The sequence below is a fragment of the Ammospiza caudacuta genome, chromosome 5, assembly GCF_027887145.1.
Source record: "Ammospiza caudacuta isolate bAmmCau1 chromosome 5, bAmmCau1.pri, whole genome shotgun sequence".
NCBI classification, from domain to species: domain Eukaryota; kingdom Metazoa; phylum Chordata; class Aves; order Passeriformes; family Passerellidae; genus Ammospiza; species Ammospiza caudacuta.
In genome coordinates this window covers 51,504,841-51,523,708 of record NC_080597.1, presented here as the reverse complement: position 1 = coordinate 51,523,708, position 18,868 = coordinate 51,504,841, and the positions used below count along the sequence as shown (strand labels likewise).

At 36.0% G+C, this 18,868-nt stretch overlaps 1 protein-coding gene across 1 annotated transcript in view; it reads left to right on the top strand.

Moving 5' to 3' along the window:
* DOCK4 (dedicator of cytokinesis 4) overlaps positions 1-18,868 on the top strand; it is a 224,171-nt gene that overhangs the window by 138,929 nt on the left and 66,374 nt on the right. The window contains exons 14-24 of the mRNA XM_058804667.1: positions 2,631-2,755; positions 4,219-4,381; positions 4,883-4,989; positions 5,545-5,701; positions 11,239-11,336; positions 11,436-11,519; positions 11,619-11,719; positions 12,061-12,142; positions 12,932-13,102; positions 14,439-14,631; positions 17,935-18,062. Coding sequence (XP_058660650.1) covers positions 2,631-2,755; positions 4,219-4,381; positions 4,883-4,989; positions 5,545-5,701; positions 11,239-11,336; positions 11,436-11,519; positions 11,619-11,719; positions 12,061-12,142; positions 12,932-13,102; positions 14,439-14,631; positions 17,935-18,062 — 1,409 coding nt within the window. The remainder of the gene's footprint in view (positions 1-2,630; positions 2,756-4,218; positions 4,382-4,882; positions 4,990-5,544; positions 5,702-11,238; positions 11,337-11,435; positions 11,520-11,618; positions 11,720-12,060; positions 12,143-12,931; positions 13,103-14,438; positions 14,632-17,934; positions 18,063-18,868) is intronic.

Here is an 18,868-nt window from a genome sequence, read left to right as displayed (position 1 = left end):
ATTTGGTGAAGTGTAACACTGTAAAGTCTCAGTACACATACACCTGTAAGATTTATTTCAGTCATGCAGATAAGTTCAGCTGAAGATACCTTTTGTACTCACCTAAGTCTACCTCAGAACTCTGATATTCAGCTGGACTTGGCCTTTCAGTGCTACTTATGGTGGTAATTGACTACCTTAGTGACAAGGAGTTGATTTAATCTGTCTGGTTGACTGGTGAAGGCAAAGATCCCATAGAAAAATGATGCATATTCTTATAATCAAATGTGTAATTATAGTTACCCTAAATAAGAAAGATCAGTTAAAGGATATAGATATATTCAGCAATGTGCTGATGTTTGAATGCTTTATAGAGGATTTTGAATGTTTTTTATGGGAAGTGGAACCACAAACTAATGCCCTAACTTAATTTAAACAGACAATTTCAATTTTTGGAGTGAGAATTTTTGTTAAGGAAGGTGGAAAAATGGCATTTTTGTAAAAGCTGAGTATGCACCTAAGAGTATGGTAATTACCCCCGGATGGTCTCCCAGCCTCCAGCTATTTTCAACTCAAGGGATTTCCTGAGTCCTTATGATTGCCATTTTCATATCCTGTAGCTGATTTTTTTTTCACAATTTCTCCATCTTTTCCTTTCATCATTTTACGTTACTTACATTCATAACATCCTTTGGAAAGCTTTGAGTTTGTGTTTGGGTTTTGTTTTGAGATTGCTTTTGTGTTTGGTGTTGGGTTTTTTGGTTTTTTTTCTTACAAGGCCATCACCTGAATAACCATCACCTTTTGCTTATTTTAATCCTGTTTCCCACCAGGAACCAGAGCCTGATCTGGTGGTTGCTCTCACTTATTAGTAATTCAGCTCTTTCATCCTTGACTTCAGACACTCTTAAGTGAATACTATTTGTATTTGTTCTGTTGATTCTGTCTAGCTGTATTCTAGCCTCTGCCCATGATTGTTTCAGCAGGTTACTGATAATAAGGTAATACAATGGCAGATTTCCCCCCTTGTTTGTGGGCATGGGTCTTGAGGCATCTGTGATATGGCAATTTCTTCTTTAAATCTTTTTATCATTTAGATTGTGCTTTGGAGGAATCATTTAATTATTTTGCATCCAGTGATGTAATAATATTATAAAAATATTAGATTAACTATAGCAAGATCATTGTTTCTGTTACTTAAAAATTACTAGAGAGTTGCATTAAAATGTAAGGTATGTGAAACATGAGAGTATTACGGAAAGTTCAAGCATATCAAATTCTACTTGCAAATTAAAATGCAGCTAGAAATTGAACATGCATTAATTATTTATGTTACATATATTATAATTAATTTTACCCACAATACAAGTACACATCCCATGGTTGCCTTCCAAGTGGCACACCTATAAATATACCAAACTATCACACTTTCAGCAGTGCTGAGTGAAAATCTGCCTTATTAAAAGATGAAATTCCCTTTTCACTGAACTTGCGTTTCTCTAGATGAAAACATATAATCTCAATTTCTGTTTCAACAAAGTCCAGAAATAAGAATTTTAGAAAATTCTTCTAATTATGATGCTGTTCATCCTTCATTGTTCTGCCTTTCACAAGGAATGTCCATTTGCTTCAAAGTAGTTCTGGTAACTTTGTTCAAGAGTTGGATTTGTTTGCACTCTTCACAAATAGGTTCAGCATCTTTAAACAGAACAGGGGTTTCCCTACTATGGCACTTGAGTCACTACCAGTACTGCTTTTACCCCTGCCAGGTCCCCACTGCAACCACTCTTTCCTCTTTTCATCAAACTTTGCAATTTGTGTCAACTGAAGCTAAAATAAAATTACTATTGATCTAGTCCATATGATCTGTTTGTGTTCTGACAGACTACTTAGTGTGATACTGCATGAACGTGAAAAGAATTTAAATTTAGATGTGCTAGCAGTCCTTGTGCATACCATATGGTACTTAGGTGGTGTCTGTATTGGATTTGTAGTTTAAATGTCCTGATGAAGAGTCTAATTTCTGAGAAGCCTTTCCAACAAGCAAAAAATAAGCTAACTAAGCAAACTTTTCCCTCAAAAGCTTTGGAACACCCTATTAATGTAAAATATATTGAGATTTTTTTAGATTACAAATTGTAATAACCATAATCCGGGAAGACTGCCCTTCTAATGGAAAGAGCACCAGTTCTTGGTTTTCCCTTTTGCAAAATAATACATTTCCTGTTAAGATTAAGCAGAAGAAAAGTCGTAATCAATTAAACAGAGATCTGTAACAGTTACAGATGAAAGGAAATACATTAATATTGCCTTAGATTAGAAGAAGAATTAAGTGAGGTGGAGCTAGACACTGGCTGCAGTATACCTCGAGGAGCCAATGAAAAGACCAAACAGACTCAACAGATGAGTAGAAGCCCCTAGAACTGCTTTTGTATGGCAAATAATCTTTGATTTTTGAGAGGGATGAAGATCTTTTGCTTTTCTTGGTTTATGAGCACAATTATTGTTTAAAATCCAAAAATGCGGATAAATTGTGGGTGCAGCACTGTCCTTTGTAAGATATCATGAAAATCTACTGAAGTACTGAAAGCAAAATTTAGCAAGTTGGACTGAATTTTGGACACATTGTTCTGTTTTTGCTTTTTTAATAGGTGAAATGAGGAATGATTTATATATCACTGTAGAAAGAGGAGAATTTGAGAAAGGAGGGAAAAGTGTGGCCAGAAATGTGGAAGTGACAATGCATGTGGTGGACAGCAGTGGTCAAATTTTAAAGGTATCCTTGTTTTATGTTTTTCCTTGCTGTAGTTAATTTTGATACACTTTTTCACGTGTAAATCCTCTTTTGTGGCACTGATTGAAGAATACAAAAATGCTTTGGAAAGGACATATTTATCTTTTGCTGTCTTTAGGTATTCAAAGTGTTTCCACTTTGCTTAAAAGATTTATAAAATGTCTATATTATTAAACCTTATTATATGTTTGTTTTATTTCTGTGATGAATTACATGATTGGGATAAACCTGTAAAATTGCCAACTAAATAACTGATGATTCCATTAAAATGTTGGAAAATGTTGAAGGAAGATCAAGTTTGGGAAACTTTGTATTTCCTAAAAATTCTTCTTAGAAATATGCAATTTTTTTATGTTACACAGAATAACTTCTTGATAATTGTGAATTTTGTGTCTGATTTTAATAAATTAGGGATTCTTGCTGCAGAAGTCAGCACCATGTATCAGTAAAAAAAAGAAATTAATATTCCTTTTCATCTTCAAATTTTATTTTATGAGGCTGGTGATGGCTTACAAACAGGCAATGGTTTAAATTTTAATTATTAATAGATGACTGTTTCTCAACATTTTACTATACCAGAAAGATTTCTGTTCGCATTCAAACTTTTCCTCACATATTTCTATATGGTTTTTGTTTTGTTTTAAATTTGGAAGTAGTATTTTCATATATTCTGCATGATTTCATGGTTTGTGGGGTAACAAAATGAAGAAAGCCTGGCTCAAATTGTGTGCTTTTGTATCTGAAGTGAAATTGTGCTTATTGATCCGTGGCATCCAGTGTAGACCCATTTTATATATATAAACATAAGTGTGTGTGTATGTTAAACATAAACATGATATTGAGATTATAATTGTAAAAGCTGCACCTTACCTTTCCCACAGAGAATTAATAGATATCCCCAAGTCAGGACTTTAGACAAATCCATTTGTCTGCCTTGCTATGGGGAGTCCATCATGGGTGGTGTAAAGGCAGCCAACACTTTGCTTCCTCTTGATCACAGAATCCACATTTATTTTCTAATCCTGGGACATACCACTGATAGTGCCGGGGTTACAGGCTTATTTCAGATGATTGAAGATCTTGAGCTGGGCTATCCTGGTCTCAGTTCCATTCTTTGTTGCTGGGGCATAACATTGGCAGGATTGCGTTGTGTCATGGGAATCCACAACACGTGTGTTGCTTAAACCTCCCTGATCACCCAGTACACCCTGATAAACACTTCTGCTCTGAATTATGTGAATGATTCTTGCTGTTTCTAATTTTCTAATTGCAAGTATAAAAAACAGTGCTGCCTTTTTTGAGGGTTATAAGATACTGAACATTGTACCACATTTGGCATTTATGTTATGAATGTAAACATTAAATAGTCTTCCTTGGAAGAGCAGTCCTTGATGTTATTTTACCAGTGAATTGATCTATCCTTAATCGTGTTTTTCCTTCACTAGGATTTTATCTCATTTGGCTCTGGAGAGCCACCAGCCAGCGAGTACCATTCTTTTGTGCTTTATCACAACAATGGCCCCAGGTGGGCTGAGCTGCTGAAGCTTCCCATCCCTGTGGATAAGTTCCGAGGCGCTCACATCCGCTGTGAATTCCGGCACTGCTCCAGTGAGTGCTGCTCATGACTTCTGCTGGCCCTCCCCATTAGGGCTGCAGTCAGCACATGAGTTTCCATAACACCTCAGGGAAAAGACAGCTGCATGAGCTTTCTCTGTAATGCTTTTTTTGCTTACAAAATTCTAAAAACTTTAAAACATTATGAAACATTTTAGAGATGATTTTGAGGTAAAAACTGCTGACTGGTTCCACATTCTGCATTCCAAGGCATGAAAGAAAGGTTCCACAGAGGAGGATAAACTTCTATATGTTGCTAAGCTTGCATACTTGGTGGCTTACATTATTTGTTATTAATATATACTAAATTATTTCAGAATACTCCCTTCTGATTTAAAGATAAAAAAGGAGATGATGTGCAAATTGGAACAGCAATTCAAGATAATCTTCATCTGACTAGCTGCAGCTCCAGTGTACTTTCCTATGTTGCATTTATACATTTATTTTGTCTAAAAAGTATAATATTAACTGCTGCTATTTATACATGCATTTCAGCAAAAGAAAAGGGTGAGAAGAAGTTGTTTGGCTTTTCTTTCGTGCCCCTGATGCAGGAAAATGGGAGGACTCTGCCAGATGGCACCCATGAACTAATTGTACACAAGGTAATTTGAATTAGCAGTCATTAGCAGTAATGATTCCACTGGAACCTACTTTGAATGTCCAGAGACATTAAATTGAGAAAGTCTGTATTGATTATCAAATAAATGATAATCTTGTCACCATTAAAATATCCATTGCTGATTGTTTAATATTCACCTTCCTGATATAAACTGCAATTGAATCTAGGTATGTGTTTCAGTGCATTGGTTTTCCTAAGTCTTACTATTATATCACATTGTGTTACAATGAATTTCACAACGGTAAGTTATTTTAATTTTGTGGAATTCTCTTTCCACATATGAGAACTGTCACTTTGTTCAGCAGATTTTATGTGCTCCCAGATAAAGTTTAGATTTCAACATGAAAATTTGTAGCTATTAATTTAATGTAACCTGTGCAAATTTGTTAAATTTGAATGCTATGTTCTAAAACCAAAGCTGCAACAGGCAAATTGGAAATTCTTCAGTTTCTGACAGAGAAACAATGATTCATATAATTTAGAGATTTGGTCAATTGTTTTATGCAGTACAGTTATTTTAACTGGTTTGTTTCCGCAGTGTGAAGAAAATGCAAACCTTCAGGATTCTGGTCGCTACCTCAAACTCCCCTTTTCAAAGGGAATATCCCTAGGAAACAACAGCCAAGCAGTAAAATCCACTAAGGAGTCCTTCTGGATTACATCCTTTCTCTGCTCCACCAAACTCACACAAAATGGTAGGATATGTTGATTATTTAAAACATGATGAGCTGAAATGAGTGTCATAGTCAGTCTTTTCCATGCCAAGCAAGCATGGATGTACTCAAAAATAGCTTATGTTCTATTTTGTGAACTGGTTTTCTTCATAATTTTTTTATATCCAGATGGAAACAAATGGATCATGATGAACCACTGTTTTTAAGTAGTTCAAGAATGCTTTTTAGATGATCATGATATTGGAATCAAATGCAGCACTTCTGGAATCAGTTATCAAAACCCAGCTGCTTTATAAAACCTCTTAATCTGTTTGTTGTAGATTTTTTATGAAATACTTATCGTCAGCTTTCGGCTGTAGCAGTTTGTTTCTAGTTAGGCATATATTGCTTTTTTGTTTCTCTTCAAGCCAACAAACATTTATTACTACTTAAAACAGTTTATACACTGGCTATAAGGAGCAGCAGATTTAAATACTTGTGTTTACACACTCTACCAGTGCTCTGTGTAAAGTTTTTAACTAGTGTTATGTATAAAGTTCTTGAGGTTCTTGTTTACCTGCCATAACTGATCTACCTGTAACTAAAACAAAAAAACTGTGGAACAGTTTTCCAAAAATTTCTAAATATTGTGTATTTGCTTGGTAATGTGTTTCTGACCATTCTTTGATAGACCTACAATTATATATTGATTCTTTGATCTCTCTGGTGTGTGAATATCTGTGACTTTATTCATCTTGTGTGTATGATGGTAGAATTGCTAACTGCCTGCAAATTGGTTAAAGATGTTTAGCAAAAACAGAGCAGCTTTTAAAGTTGAAATAGCGCTCTTAATTTTCACCCTTTAATACCAAGTGTCCAAAATAGAACTGTGTGCAACCAGTAAGTGGCTTGTTTCCTTGCACACACCCATTTTGTATTTTCATAGCAATTACCATAGTAATGAAGTTACTCAATGAAAGATTTTCCCAAAGGTAGCTAATAGGGAATCAGAGACTAAATTTGCTTCAGTTAAAGGCCTTGATTTAGGAAATTACATTAATGTACTGGTACTTAGACATGCATAAAAGTGCTGCCTGGAACTTACAAGTGTCTCACTGATAAATAGTTCCCTGCTGTCTGTGGTTCTAGTAATAATTTTTATTTACAGTACAGAAGTTATTTTGTACTTATTTTAAGTAGATGTGTGGCATAGGGCACAAAATTTCCTCCTATTTTTAACCATATTCTGAGTAAGAGGGTGTAGAATATCTGAATAATATTGATCCCCTTTTCAGCTCTGAAAGAGTTAACAATTATTTCAGCAGTACTTCAGAGGGTGGAAATATTTTCAATAGACAGGCTCATATTTTCTCCAAGGATCTTCTTTGGGAAGTTCATCTTGGTGAGTTTCCAAATCCCCATTCTTTTAAACAAAAATTTGCCAAAATCTATTGCATGCTCAGAAAATGAACATAGAGCAAAGCATGTGGATATTTGGTCATGTGAGCATTACTTCAGTTATCCCTGAGAGAATGTAGCTTATGTATTAAAAACCACAGGATTAAAAAGATCTGTGTATTTAATTTTTTTTGGTAAGCATTTGTATTGGTATTTTTGAAAATTGCTGGTTATTTTTTAATTTGTTTTTAAGTTTGGAGATTTTTTCTGAATGTCTCAGAGATTCACCTGTTGTTTACAAACAACAATGTTCAGTCTGAAAATGAATTAAAAATTATTCTGTTGTCTGGCTATGGGGTGGGGAAGGACCCCAAACCCAGACTTGTAAAGGGTGTGACTGAATTAGGCTGCAGCTTTACTCACTTGCTGGGAAATTTTACTCAGCTGTCATTCTCTCATTGATTGTTCCCACATGCCATCAGCTCTCATGCATATTAAAATTATGGGGACTGGGGGATGGAGGCTGACTCCTAGTTGTTGGGATCCATAACTTCCTTACCCTGGGCACTTTGGAGGGGTTGTTAGGATTATTTCCAAACCATTTTTAGAGACCTTCTAACCAGGGAAGTCTGTGCGTTCATCATGGCTGAGAACGCGTCCTTATCTAATCTTTCTGCTATTTAGTTTTTCCTTCTCTTTTCCTTTTGATCCTGGATAGCTAATCAGTTAATATTAGCAAAAAGTATACTAGCTTTTTTCTATTATATTCTTAGATGGGTAGTTATTTTTCATTACTCTATAAAACCCCAAAAGAGTGATTGAGAGCACAGTATTTTTCTACTGAGTAGTTACCAAAACAGTCTTTGTGTTTGACATATAGCAGGGATTGTTGGCTGCAAGAGAGTCAGGATCCTTCCAGTAAGTCTGAACATTTTAGCTGTTGGCATCCACTTGTTTGTCAGCACTGATTGGGACATCCCTGGTCAGCAGCTGTTCAGCAGCAGAGCAACAAACACACCATACAGCATGGCGGAGGTGAAATACTTCTAGCTGCATTAAAAAAAAAAAAAAACACCAAAAAAACCAGTGAATCAATAAAACACAAATAGCACTGGGCAGCTTTCCAAATAACTCTAGTTATGGAGGAAGTGTTGGTGACCACAGAAGCAGCCTGTTGGAAGAGACATGCTGACTGCCAGTTCTGAAATTCAGTCTTTTCCTCCTGAAGTGTAGTAGTGTCATAACAAGTCAATTTCTGATGTCTCAGGACTTATGTGAGAGAGATGGAAAATCATCCCAAACCACTTCCTTAAACTCATGATTCTAAACTTTCAATTAAATGTAGCTCTTTGGATTTAAATTGCATGCTTTGAGAGAGGACATGTTTTATTTGGTAGGGATAACAGGTCAGGTGTAGTCTGTTTTAAACATACAGGCCTTGATTATTTTGAAGATAATGCATTGGAAATATTTTTATTCTTCAGCAAAATTACTCATCACCAGTGACTTTTTCCCTTTTCCAAAACTATGATTTCCTAGTGGGCCTATTCTGGGAACAGTTTTATATTTTCATGTCTCTTACTACGTTACACACTGCTATCCATTCCCTTGTGATTCACGTCAGATTTTCTATTCATGTCATTTATGCTTAGGCTATTTGCTAATGTTATCTTAGAATGTCTTTCCTCCTTAGCACTTCCCTTGAAATAAATTCTTTGAAGTGAGTGTCTTACATTTGCTTTCTTTTTCTTTTTAAATCCCCCAACAAATCCCTAATATTGAGTGTTAACCATTTTCTACCAAGTTCCTCCAGCAAACCTGTAAAGAAGTGTTTTTCCTGCTCTGAACTTATAGCTTGCTACTCGTCAGCTTGGGCTGAGGCTTAAAGTGTGGAAGGACATTTAATTATCTGAAAGACAAACGTAATTCGCTGGATTTGTAAATCTTGTTCCTTAAAAATTCCTGCCAGAAAGAATAATAAGAGCTATAATTTGTCCTTGATCTTTGGGATGTGTCTCTGATACATGTGTGGGACTCTTCAACATTCAGTGCAATTCAAGGATGTCTTTTTTCCATGCAACACAGCTTGAAGTAAAGCAAAAATATAACACATAAATGCATCAAAACAGTCTGTGTCCATCAAAAGCAATTAAGGCAGCAAAATATTTGTGGAATTTTATGTTGGTTGTTTGCCATTAGCATCTATGGCAAAATCTGAATGTAAGTGGAGATTTTTTAGTGTTAATAAAGTAAAAATTATTACTTCATTTTTTTGTGGGATAGAGGAACTTCCCTGGAGCAAACCAGGAAAGAGATGACACAAACATGGGTGTTGAAAACAGTCTGTGGTAGAAAGCAGCCAAAAAGGTGCTGAACCAAAAGGAAAACTTGCTATTAACTTCTTACTTTAATAGCTACTGAGAACTCTTCAGAAACCCTGGCTCCTTCTGACACAGTGCAGGGCAGTGATCAGCTGGACTGTAGCTTAAACTGGTGGAAGGGTTGGATGGTGATTAAGGTTTTCTGCTTCAAACCACTAGGCACTGAGAATTTCTGAAAAGCTGGTCAGTGAAGCGTGGCAGTAGTAAACTTGAATATAAAAGAGATTTGGAATTTATTTAATTTAACAGTCAAAAATATGTGTAGCTTTTACTGAATACAGCTTGAAAGGAGCTCTGCAGATGTGTTTGAGTTCAGCAAGGAAAAACTGCTGAAAAACCAAGCCAAGTTTGCAAAACTATTTTAGGATATTGAATGGTATGGAACAAGAAATTCTCAATCTTATAGCAAGGTGGGCTTTTTAGTACCTCTGTGAAGCAATAACATGTGTTCAAAGACTACTAAATGTAGAACTTACATTTAAGATATGTGGAAGGGCAGATATAGTCATTGGGCCATCTGTCCATGATGAATTTTCTGGTAGTATTTACAAGAAACCGTGGATGAAAAAATCAATGTGTAACTAATTCAGATGTGCTGTAAGATGAGTTTATCAAACACAAATAATGCCAGAATGAACTTCTTAATCTTGCTTTTCCAATTTTTTTATTTACTGTCAGGAGGAAATGCAGCAGTTCAGCAATGCAGCACATAAGAAAACATATAGATTAGAAATAAGAATTTTCAAACAAGCAAGTAAAAGTTAAAATGGAAGCAGAAAGTTGCACTATAGTGAAAGGAATTTCCTTCCTGAGCAGATGGAAATTACTACTAGATATGAAGAAATCTCTGGGATTTATCTGTTTTAAAGCACTGGAAGGATGTGGAGATGAGAGTGACTTCACTAAAATATGAGACAATTTTCTGCTAATATGTTGTTGAAAGGTCTCATCAGTTGAGAGGGACTATGATACAGCAAAATATTGTAACTTTGATTTAAATAATAAGAAAGAGTAGAAATTAGATTGACTCTAATGGTGGAAAAGGCAGGATATCCTAGTGGAGACTCCTGGGGATTCTTCTTTATCCAGGGAGCTGAATAGTGCTAAACAGGAGAAGCATCATATTGGTGACATGAATATGTCTATCTAAAAGACACTCAAGTTCTAGAATGTACATGTCAGGTGTTTACAAGAGATGTATGAGCTTGCTAATGATGTAGAAAATGATGTAATCTTATCTATAATGTAGTTATCATTTTGGTTAAGGAAGCTGAAGGACAAGGAATTAAAACTGGAGGAAGTTTGGACATACTCAGGTATTTTTTAGCTCAGAAGAGTTCATTTTCCAGAAGAGATTTTTTTCTTGTTAATCAAGTGGGATCTTAGAGGCATCATGTTTGAGCTCTACAAGGCCATAGAAACATGAGTGCTTCAAATACAGTCAAGGTAGCAATTAGGAGATTGTTTCTGGCTTCCAGAGTACCTCTGGAAGGCAGCCTTCAATGGGATGAGAGAGGGCAAATAACTGCTTTATTTAAGATAGTATCTGGATGAGATTGCATGATAGAGTGGCCACAGGAGAGTGATTTTAGTGACCCAGTAACATGTTCTTATGTTTGTATTGGTGGAGCAATTACAGAATGGAATGAAAATGTGTTCTTGGAAAGATCATATTATAGCAAATTTGAAGGTGTTTTGTTTTAATGATGCCAGATTTTGCTGAGTGAACTGTAATAGTAAAATTTAAAATAGGAAAAACTGCTTTGCTTCCAACTTTAATCTTGCATTTTGTTTTTGCAGGAGATATGCTTGACCTTCTGAAGTGGAGAACCCACCCAGACAAAATTGCAGGTTGCCTCTCAAAATTAAAAGAAATTGATGGTTCAGAAATAGTGAAGGTATATATGTTTTCATCCTTTTAGATGATACGAAGGAAATAATGTATTTCTATGTCACAGAAGCATCTTGTTAATAACACTCTTATTCTCTCCATAAAGTTTCTTCAAGATACGCTAGACACTTTATTTGGTATTTTAGATGAAAATTCTCAAAAATATGGATCAAAAGTATTTGATTGCTTGGTAAGTTTCATTTTGTGATCATGCTTAGCACTAGCTAAAAGCCAAGTAAAACAAAAAAAAAAGGTGTTTTTTTTTTTTTCCTTTTTCTCTCACATTTAGGTTCATATAATAAATTTGCTGCAGGACAGCAAGTTTCACCACTTTAAGCCAGTAATGGACACTTACATTGAAAGTCATTTTGCAGGAGCACTTGCATACAGGTGAAGTCTGTACTTTTTCTATCTGATTTAATACTGACAGTTTTACTATACTAAAAGAATCAATCATTAGGTTAAGCAAATAGTGTATCCTTGTTAAAATCATTCTACTGTTTACTTAGTGCTGGTATTATTGGCCATTCATCAGAGATCTATTAGGTGCTGCTCTTCAGCAGACTTAAAACTAAGTGTACTATTGAGTCTGTGGTGATCAGTGAAATCTAGTGATCTATTTTTTATTTTGCCAGTGTTTCTCATATGACAGCTTTTGGTTTGCATTTTATGTGCAAAGTTAACCCTTCTCCCACCTCTGTGTTGTAATGCTTTCTGATGTGCTATTATAGAGATCTTATAAAAGTACTGAAGTGGCATATTGATCGAGTCACTGAGGTGGAGCTTCATGATCACATACAGCAAGTACTAAAGGTAATAAATATTATTGAATTATATATTTGAATGGTGTATTCATACAGTACATGTGGGTTTAACTTAGGGAATGAAGCAGAATATATATAAATGATGGAAGAGTAGTACTAATTCTATGGAGCTGCAGATTTTCAGTTTATGTCAGCAAGCTGACCATTGAGGCTCACTACCATTAGTCTGTGGAGCTCTATGTTCCTTACTGAATGAGGCAGAGGAATCAAATATAGGTTACACTGGTAACCCATGGCATGAATCTAAATGCTGACTTAGTGGTTCAGTCCTGACCCCAGGGAATTCTGCTGATTGTGGTGGTTGTGGTTGTTCTTGTTGCCTTGGTTTGTGCTATCAGAAGAGCATAACATGCCATCAGGCTGAGTTATACAACACAATAATCCCATGTGGGACACGTACTACAATTTGGAAATAAAGTATCAATGTGGTACCCTTCTGTGTTTTTCTATGCTGCTGTGAACTTTGGTGTCTTGCCACTAAGAGAGGGCAGTGTTTTGAATTTGCATTCCAACAGTTTTGCAACTTAATTTAAGCTTTTTTTGGAGGGGGGGCAGGGTGGGAGGAGAAAGTGGTGTTGAGTTTTTACTTGTTTGTTTTGGTTTGGTTTTTTAAATTAAAATTTTGTTGGTGTTCCAATAGAGAGATTTATCACAATTAACTAATGGCCTCCTGTTTCAGATTCTTTTCTTTATTTGAATGATATAATCATTACATGTACTCTGTTTGGAGATAAGCATGTTCATTTTTGTGAGTTACCTCTGATTTTGGCATTTATAGGCACAGGAATATATCTTTAAATACATAGTTCAATCAAGAAGATTATTCTCTATTGCTACTGGTGGACAAAATGAGGAGGAATTTCGCTGCTGTATTCAAGAGCTCCTTATGTCAGTGCGCTTCTTCCTGTCCCAGGAGAGCAAAGGAACCAGTGCTTTATCCCAGCTACAAGTAAGTGTTATGGCTTCTTGGCATTTTCCACATCCAGTGTGAAAAATGTGTGCCTGCTCAGAAAGAAAATGCATTTTTGCTAGAACAAAGTGACATTTTCAACTTTCCATCCTACAGTGTGAAATTTTCATACCAGCACCTTCTAAATATGCTTGGAATAGATAATCCTAAAGCTGACATTTATACTGAATTTTATTATAATTATATTGATGGATACAAATAAAACATTTTATCTGTTTTGGTTTTTACCAAAGAATTTGAGCCATACCAAAGACTACTATCAGAGTTGTCATGCTTTACAGAAAGTTTTTAATTCTTGATGAACCATATGGTTTAATACTCACATGATATTTTTATTTCACTTGTGACTACAAAAATGGGCTCCTGCTGCAGTGTAGAGGCAAAACACAGGAGACAGCGCTGTATATTAAATATATAAATATATAAATATATAAATATATAAATATATAAATATATAAATATACCATCCTCTTCCCACGTTTCTGTAAACAGAGATGGTTAAGATCCTGTTAAGAATTAATGTTTTCCAAATTTCTGTAGAAAACTCTTCCACCAAGAAAATGACAAATCAGAGAGAACAGACTTAGAAAGGTAGTTCTTCCACGTCATATCATGTAAGCAGCTGGAGTCAAAAGACAACAAAAGAATACAAATAACCACATTTAGAATTGTTTTTAACTCATGTTAGCCTGTTCTGCCACCAGTGTGAGTGTGTAACTTTTCACAAACAGGAGGATTTAGAGTAGTAGAAGGGAATGTCAGTTTTAGCTTCTTTCCTCTGGCATTGTTCTCCTTATTTTTACAATGTTTTGTTTTTAAATTCATCAATGACTTTCTGACCCATTTTAAAGATTGTTGAAGGGAACCAGGACTACCAGTGCTGCCTCACTCCAAATTAAAAATGTTCAGTATTTGAAAAATGGAAGATACAGAGGCTGCTATACTACTTACCTTAAAACAAAGTAAACCAACCGACACAAATATTTTTTGTATCACATCAGCTATATTCTGCCATTCTTTTAAAAATTTTCTCTCATAGAGGCAAAAGTGTATTTAAAGAATAAATATTTTTGCTCTGAGTTGAACTTGCACTTTGTCCTGGGAGGAATTAACAATCATTAAATATTACTTAAAGGAAGTAGTCACAAGTGTAAGTCTGTTAATGAATGTGAGCCTATTAATTCTGAAAATAAAACAATTTTAAAGCTATTACCTACCCTGGAAGCCAGGCATTTCTCTAGAGTTACTTAAATTTCTATAGTTTATTAAATTCTATAAATGTCAAAACTGTTCTGACTGTCCATTTTCACCCTAGGCTGTGTTTCTCAGCTCATTCCCATCAGTGTACTCAGAACTTCTGAAGCTCTTTGATGTGAGAGAAGTGGCAAATTTGGTTCACGATGCCTTGGGCAGCCTGCCAACAGTCATGCATGGGGATGAGTCCCTTCAAACTGTTAAACTGCAGAGCATTGGGAAAACTGTGGAGAGTCACCTGTACACTAACCCAGGTGAGGTTATCTGGGCTGCCTGCAGAGGAGGAGCTCACACTGTGTGCTTTGTACCTGGGCCAGCAGGTGCTGAGGGAAATAGTGTAGGGAAATGTTTCCAAGCAGGCTGAAGCTTTGACCATCTCTTTAGGTACAGTAATTGAAATTAGTATCATCCTTCTGAAAGTAATCTTTAAAATATACAAGACTGAAGAAAGTATTTCTCTGCAGAGGCATTACCACTATATGGAAATTAGGGAGGAAAGATGTGTTGTGTATTAAATGTTAATGTTGCATAGGGAAGTCACAAGGATTGCCCAGAGTCTAAGATTGCCCTCTTTCTAATTATGCCAAGCACATACTTGAAAAGCTCTGTGTCATGATTTTTTCCTTGTCTTTCTGTATAGTATTTGTAAAGGGCAAATATTAGCATTTAAAACAGTCAGCTAATTTGACTTCCTGCATAGAACAAAAATTAGGACAGTGAGTGATGGCTCAGAGTTCTGATTATTGCACCATTCCTTGCACTCGTTATTTTTTCTATATCCAGTGGCGAACACTGCAGCTGACAATTAGCAGGAAAAAGAGTAACTCAGACAAATATTCTTCAAACTTTCTCACCCAGTCCTTGGTGAATCCAGAGGTGAATGAGCCAGCTCTCCTTTTCTGTAATACCACTACATCTCTCCAGCTAAACAGATCACGACAGTGGGGTATTTAGATTCTGGGCTTGCAAGGAATATATCTAAAGCTGTGATATATGTGGTGGTTGTTTGAATAACTGGCACTATTGCCTCCCTTATATACTTGCAAGTCATTGTAAGATGCTTTTTGCTAGTCCATTTGGTCTGGTTAACCAGAGTTTCTGATCATTTTATAAAGCTTTTCAAAAATGAGATACTTGAAACAGTTGAATGAGGATGCTCAGTTTTGCCTGAGATGCCTCAGGTCATGTTGTGTATAAAAGCTGCTTATTTACAAGTCAAGTGTTGCTACATGTAGACTTTTGGGACCTTTTCAAAATGTAGTTCATGATGCTGCACTTATGTGTAAGCAGTTCACAGAGTAGATGGCACCTCAGGTGAGGTACCAAATGCTGTGTGGGCTCATCAGGAAACTATCTAGTTAACCAAGAAGAAAAACCTTGGCACAGGGCTACTCCTGGTTTCTTCTGACCTTCTGGACTGAGGGATTTGAGTTGTAGCTGGAAGAGAGGATCTGTGGCCCAAACCATAATGCTCATAACATGAAATGTGTGAAAGAGCCACTACTACTGCTCTGTGAGAGATGTGGAGTTGAGTAGTGATTGGATTGAGCTTTCTGTCACCTGCTTGCCAGCACAGTACCCCAGCCACAGAGTCACAGACTGGTTTACAGTGAACCCTTGATGATGGATTGCCAGATAGTCAAGAATTCCATATGTGTAAGGCCTAAGAGAATGCAGGGAAAAGGAGCCATCCCCTCTAATCCAGGGGCTCAGTCTTTTTTATACAAATATGAAAATCCTGCTTCAGCTGAAGGCATTAGCTCTCTTTTTTCATCCAATAGGAATCAATAAGCAGATTTAGCAGTGGGGATCAGAAGGTGGCACTTTTACAACCGCAGGTCTGCACATTGGCAATTTCCCTGCCCAGTTACCCTTTGAACCCTAGAAGTCTTGCAGCGGATCGGTCAGTGGCAGCTGTGCACATTTGACATCTCAGAACACCAGGAACAACCCTTGGCTAAGCCACGTTCCGAGGAAGAGAAAAAGAATATGCTGCCTTGGTTTCTCTGAGAAACTTCCCCCATTTGTGGTGCTGCAGGTAGATGGGAACTCTCAGGGCAGTCCTGATGAAAACCTGCTGAGGCACTTGCAGAAATAAGCTGTCACTGGAGAAAGGCTATTTATTGCCAAGTGTTGGGCTTCTCTACCACTGGTTTTCAACTCTTTGATGGTCATTTACTTACTGCCTTACAGCCTTTGATCATTATTTTCTTTAGCAGGAAGATACAGAGGGATATCTGAATAAATAATAAGCATGAAACACCCATTTAGAAAGAGCAAACAAGCTTTTATTTCAAAAATACAGGTATACTTAAATAGTGTGTACAAATGGGCTTGTCCATGTGATTTGTCTTTTATTATAAAGATGACTAGACAATGAAAAGAAGGGGATAGTCAGGCATAACAAGATTAGTGCTGTGTTTCAGTAAGCAAGAGAAACATTAAAGAAATAAAATCTCAGAATAAACATATCTTCTTCTTCCTCATCGAAAAAGTAGAGGAAATAATTGAGGGGGTGGAAAGTGTTTATAGAAAGTGTAATCCACAAACAATAACTGCATGGCAAAATTGTTTTAAAAGAGTAATTTTCCAGCTAGAGAAATCAATTTTTAGCATATAATTGCATTAATGAACAAAGAGAGTAGATGAATATATATCTATAATGCAGCTTATAATCATTAAAATTTTAATAGAGGAAATTATTCAAGTACATTTCTATGGGAATAGAATTTCTTAATTATGGAAAATATTTTAAAACAACAACAAAATGAAAACAGGTAATATCCTTCCTATTTATCAAGTTGTGAATAGGTGTTAAAGTGTTATCACAAGTATAAGTATTAGGGTTCTTCCCATTTAATATTTTCTTTAATCATAATAAAAAGAGGCAGAAATAAGTAGCATGTTAATTATGTTCTTGCATAATTTTCAGCAAAATCAGGACAGCAAATAACACCAAAGAGCTATGTTTAGAAAATGAAAGAGTGGAAAAGCAAATTATTTTATGTAAAAATCAATAGTCTAAGTTGCTCATACTCAGTAGGAGTGAGGAATCTGTAAAAGTAAAAATTCTGAAAGAAATCTGAAAATCCTGCTGCTGGCTGTAAAGTAGAACTTTTTTGTAGAGTAACATAAGTTCCTGCTGAAGTCTGTCAGAACCTTGGCGTGCAAATGGATCCTGTCACATGGCAGGAACACTAGAGCATAATTTCTCATTGTTATGATTAGAGACATTACTGTTCTACTTTTTGTTTTTTAAATTAAGTTTGGATGACAGTTCAAGAAATACTTGAAATTTATTTTATATGTAGTATATTCCACACAGTGGTGTTCTTCTTCATCCATGATATAACAGAGTGACTTTGAGCATATTGTTTACTCTTCAAACATTTGCTCATGATTGTGAAGTAAAAGCTTCTGCTTCTCAAACCTTTTTGTTAAAGCTAGCAAAAGCTTCTGCTTATCAGAAATAAGACTGAAGACATATTTGATAGATGTATTAAAATTAAATTACTCTATGAGAAGCTCCTATTCATGAAATTTTTCATTTTTTCCAGATTCTCGATGCATTCTTCTTCCAGTAGTTTTACATCATCTCCACATGCATTTACAAGAGCAGAAGGACCTTATAATGTGTGCCCGTATCCTCAGCAACATATTTTGCCTCATCAAGAAGAACAGCTCAGTGAGTAAACACCGTGTCACATCCACTTGAACTTCTTTATATGGCTCAGTGACATTTAATGACACAAGCTGGACCTTGCCCAAGAGCATTTTAAGGGATTCTCTGTGTAATGAATCTACATAAACCTGCCATTTTGATTTTTTCATGACCCTTTTCATTCCATGCACGAGTATTTTAATTTTATCACATAGTGTTCTGACAAGCTTTTGCGCTTCTTGAGCGTTGTGTTGGAAAGAAAGAAATGTCTGCTTTCTTTAGGGGCATTTTTTATTGTGGGCGGTGTATTCTTAGGGGACACTGGGCTGATCCAGATAAAGAGATTGATATGAGCATTGCAAGGGAGATTGCACTTGGTGCTAGTTGATAAACTTCATGGCCAGTTTCTGAAGTTTGTGAATTAATGTGTGAAAGCTGCATATGAGAGCTCGCTCAGACAGGTGTATTGCAAATGGGAAGGTGATGATATGTTCTGACATACAGCAGGATATAAGGCAATTAAAACCAAGTATTGCCTGTAATGAGTGCATTACTTGCATGTCAAGGGCAGCATACATTACCTTGTAATGCTTAGTGCGAGCTCCTTTATGTGCTTCTTCATTTCATACCTCTTTCAGCAATTAAAGTTGCTCTGCCAGGGATTTCATAAGGATGTGGCTTGCACCTTTGGCATTGCAACAACATCTTCCTTCCAGTTGCTCCTGGATAAGTATAAAATCTCATCACAAGACAAAGTGATAGATACTAAAGCAGAGTTGTGGTTTTGGCCTGGGACAAAACTTTACATAACTTGTCTGCATTTCACGAGA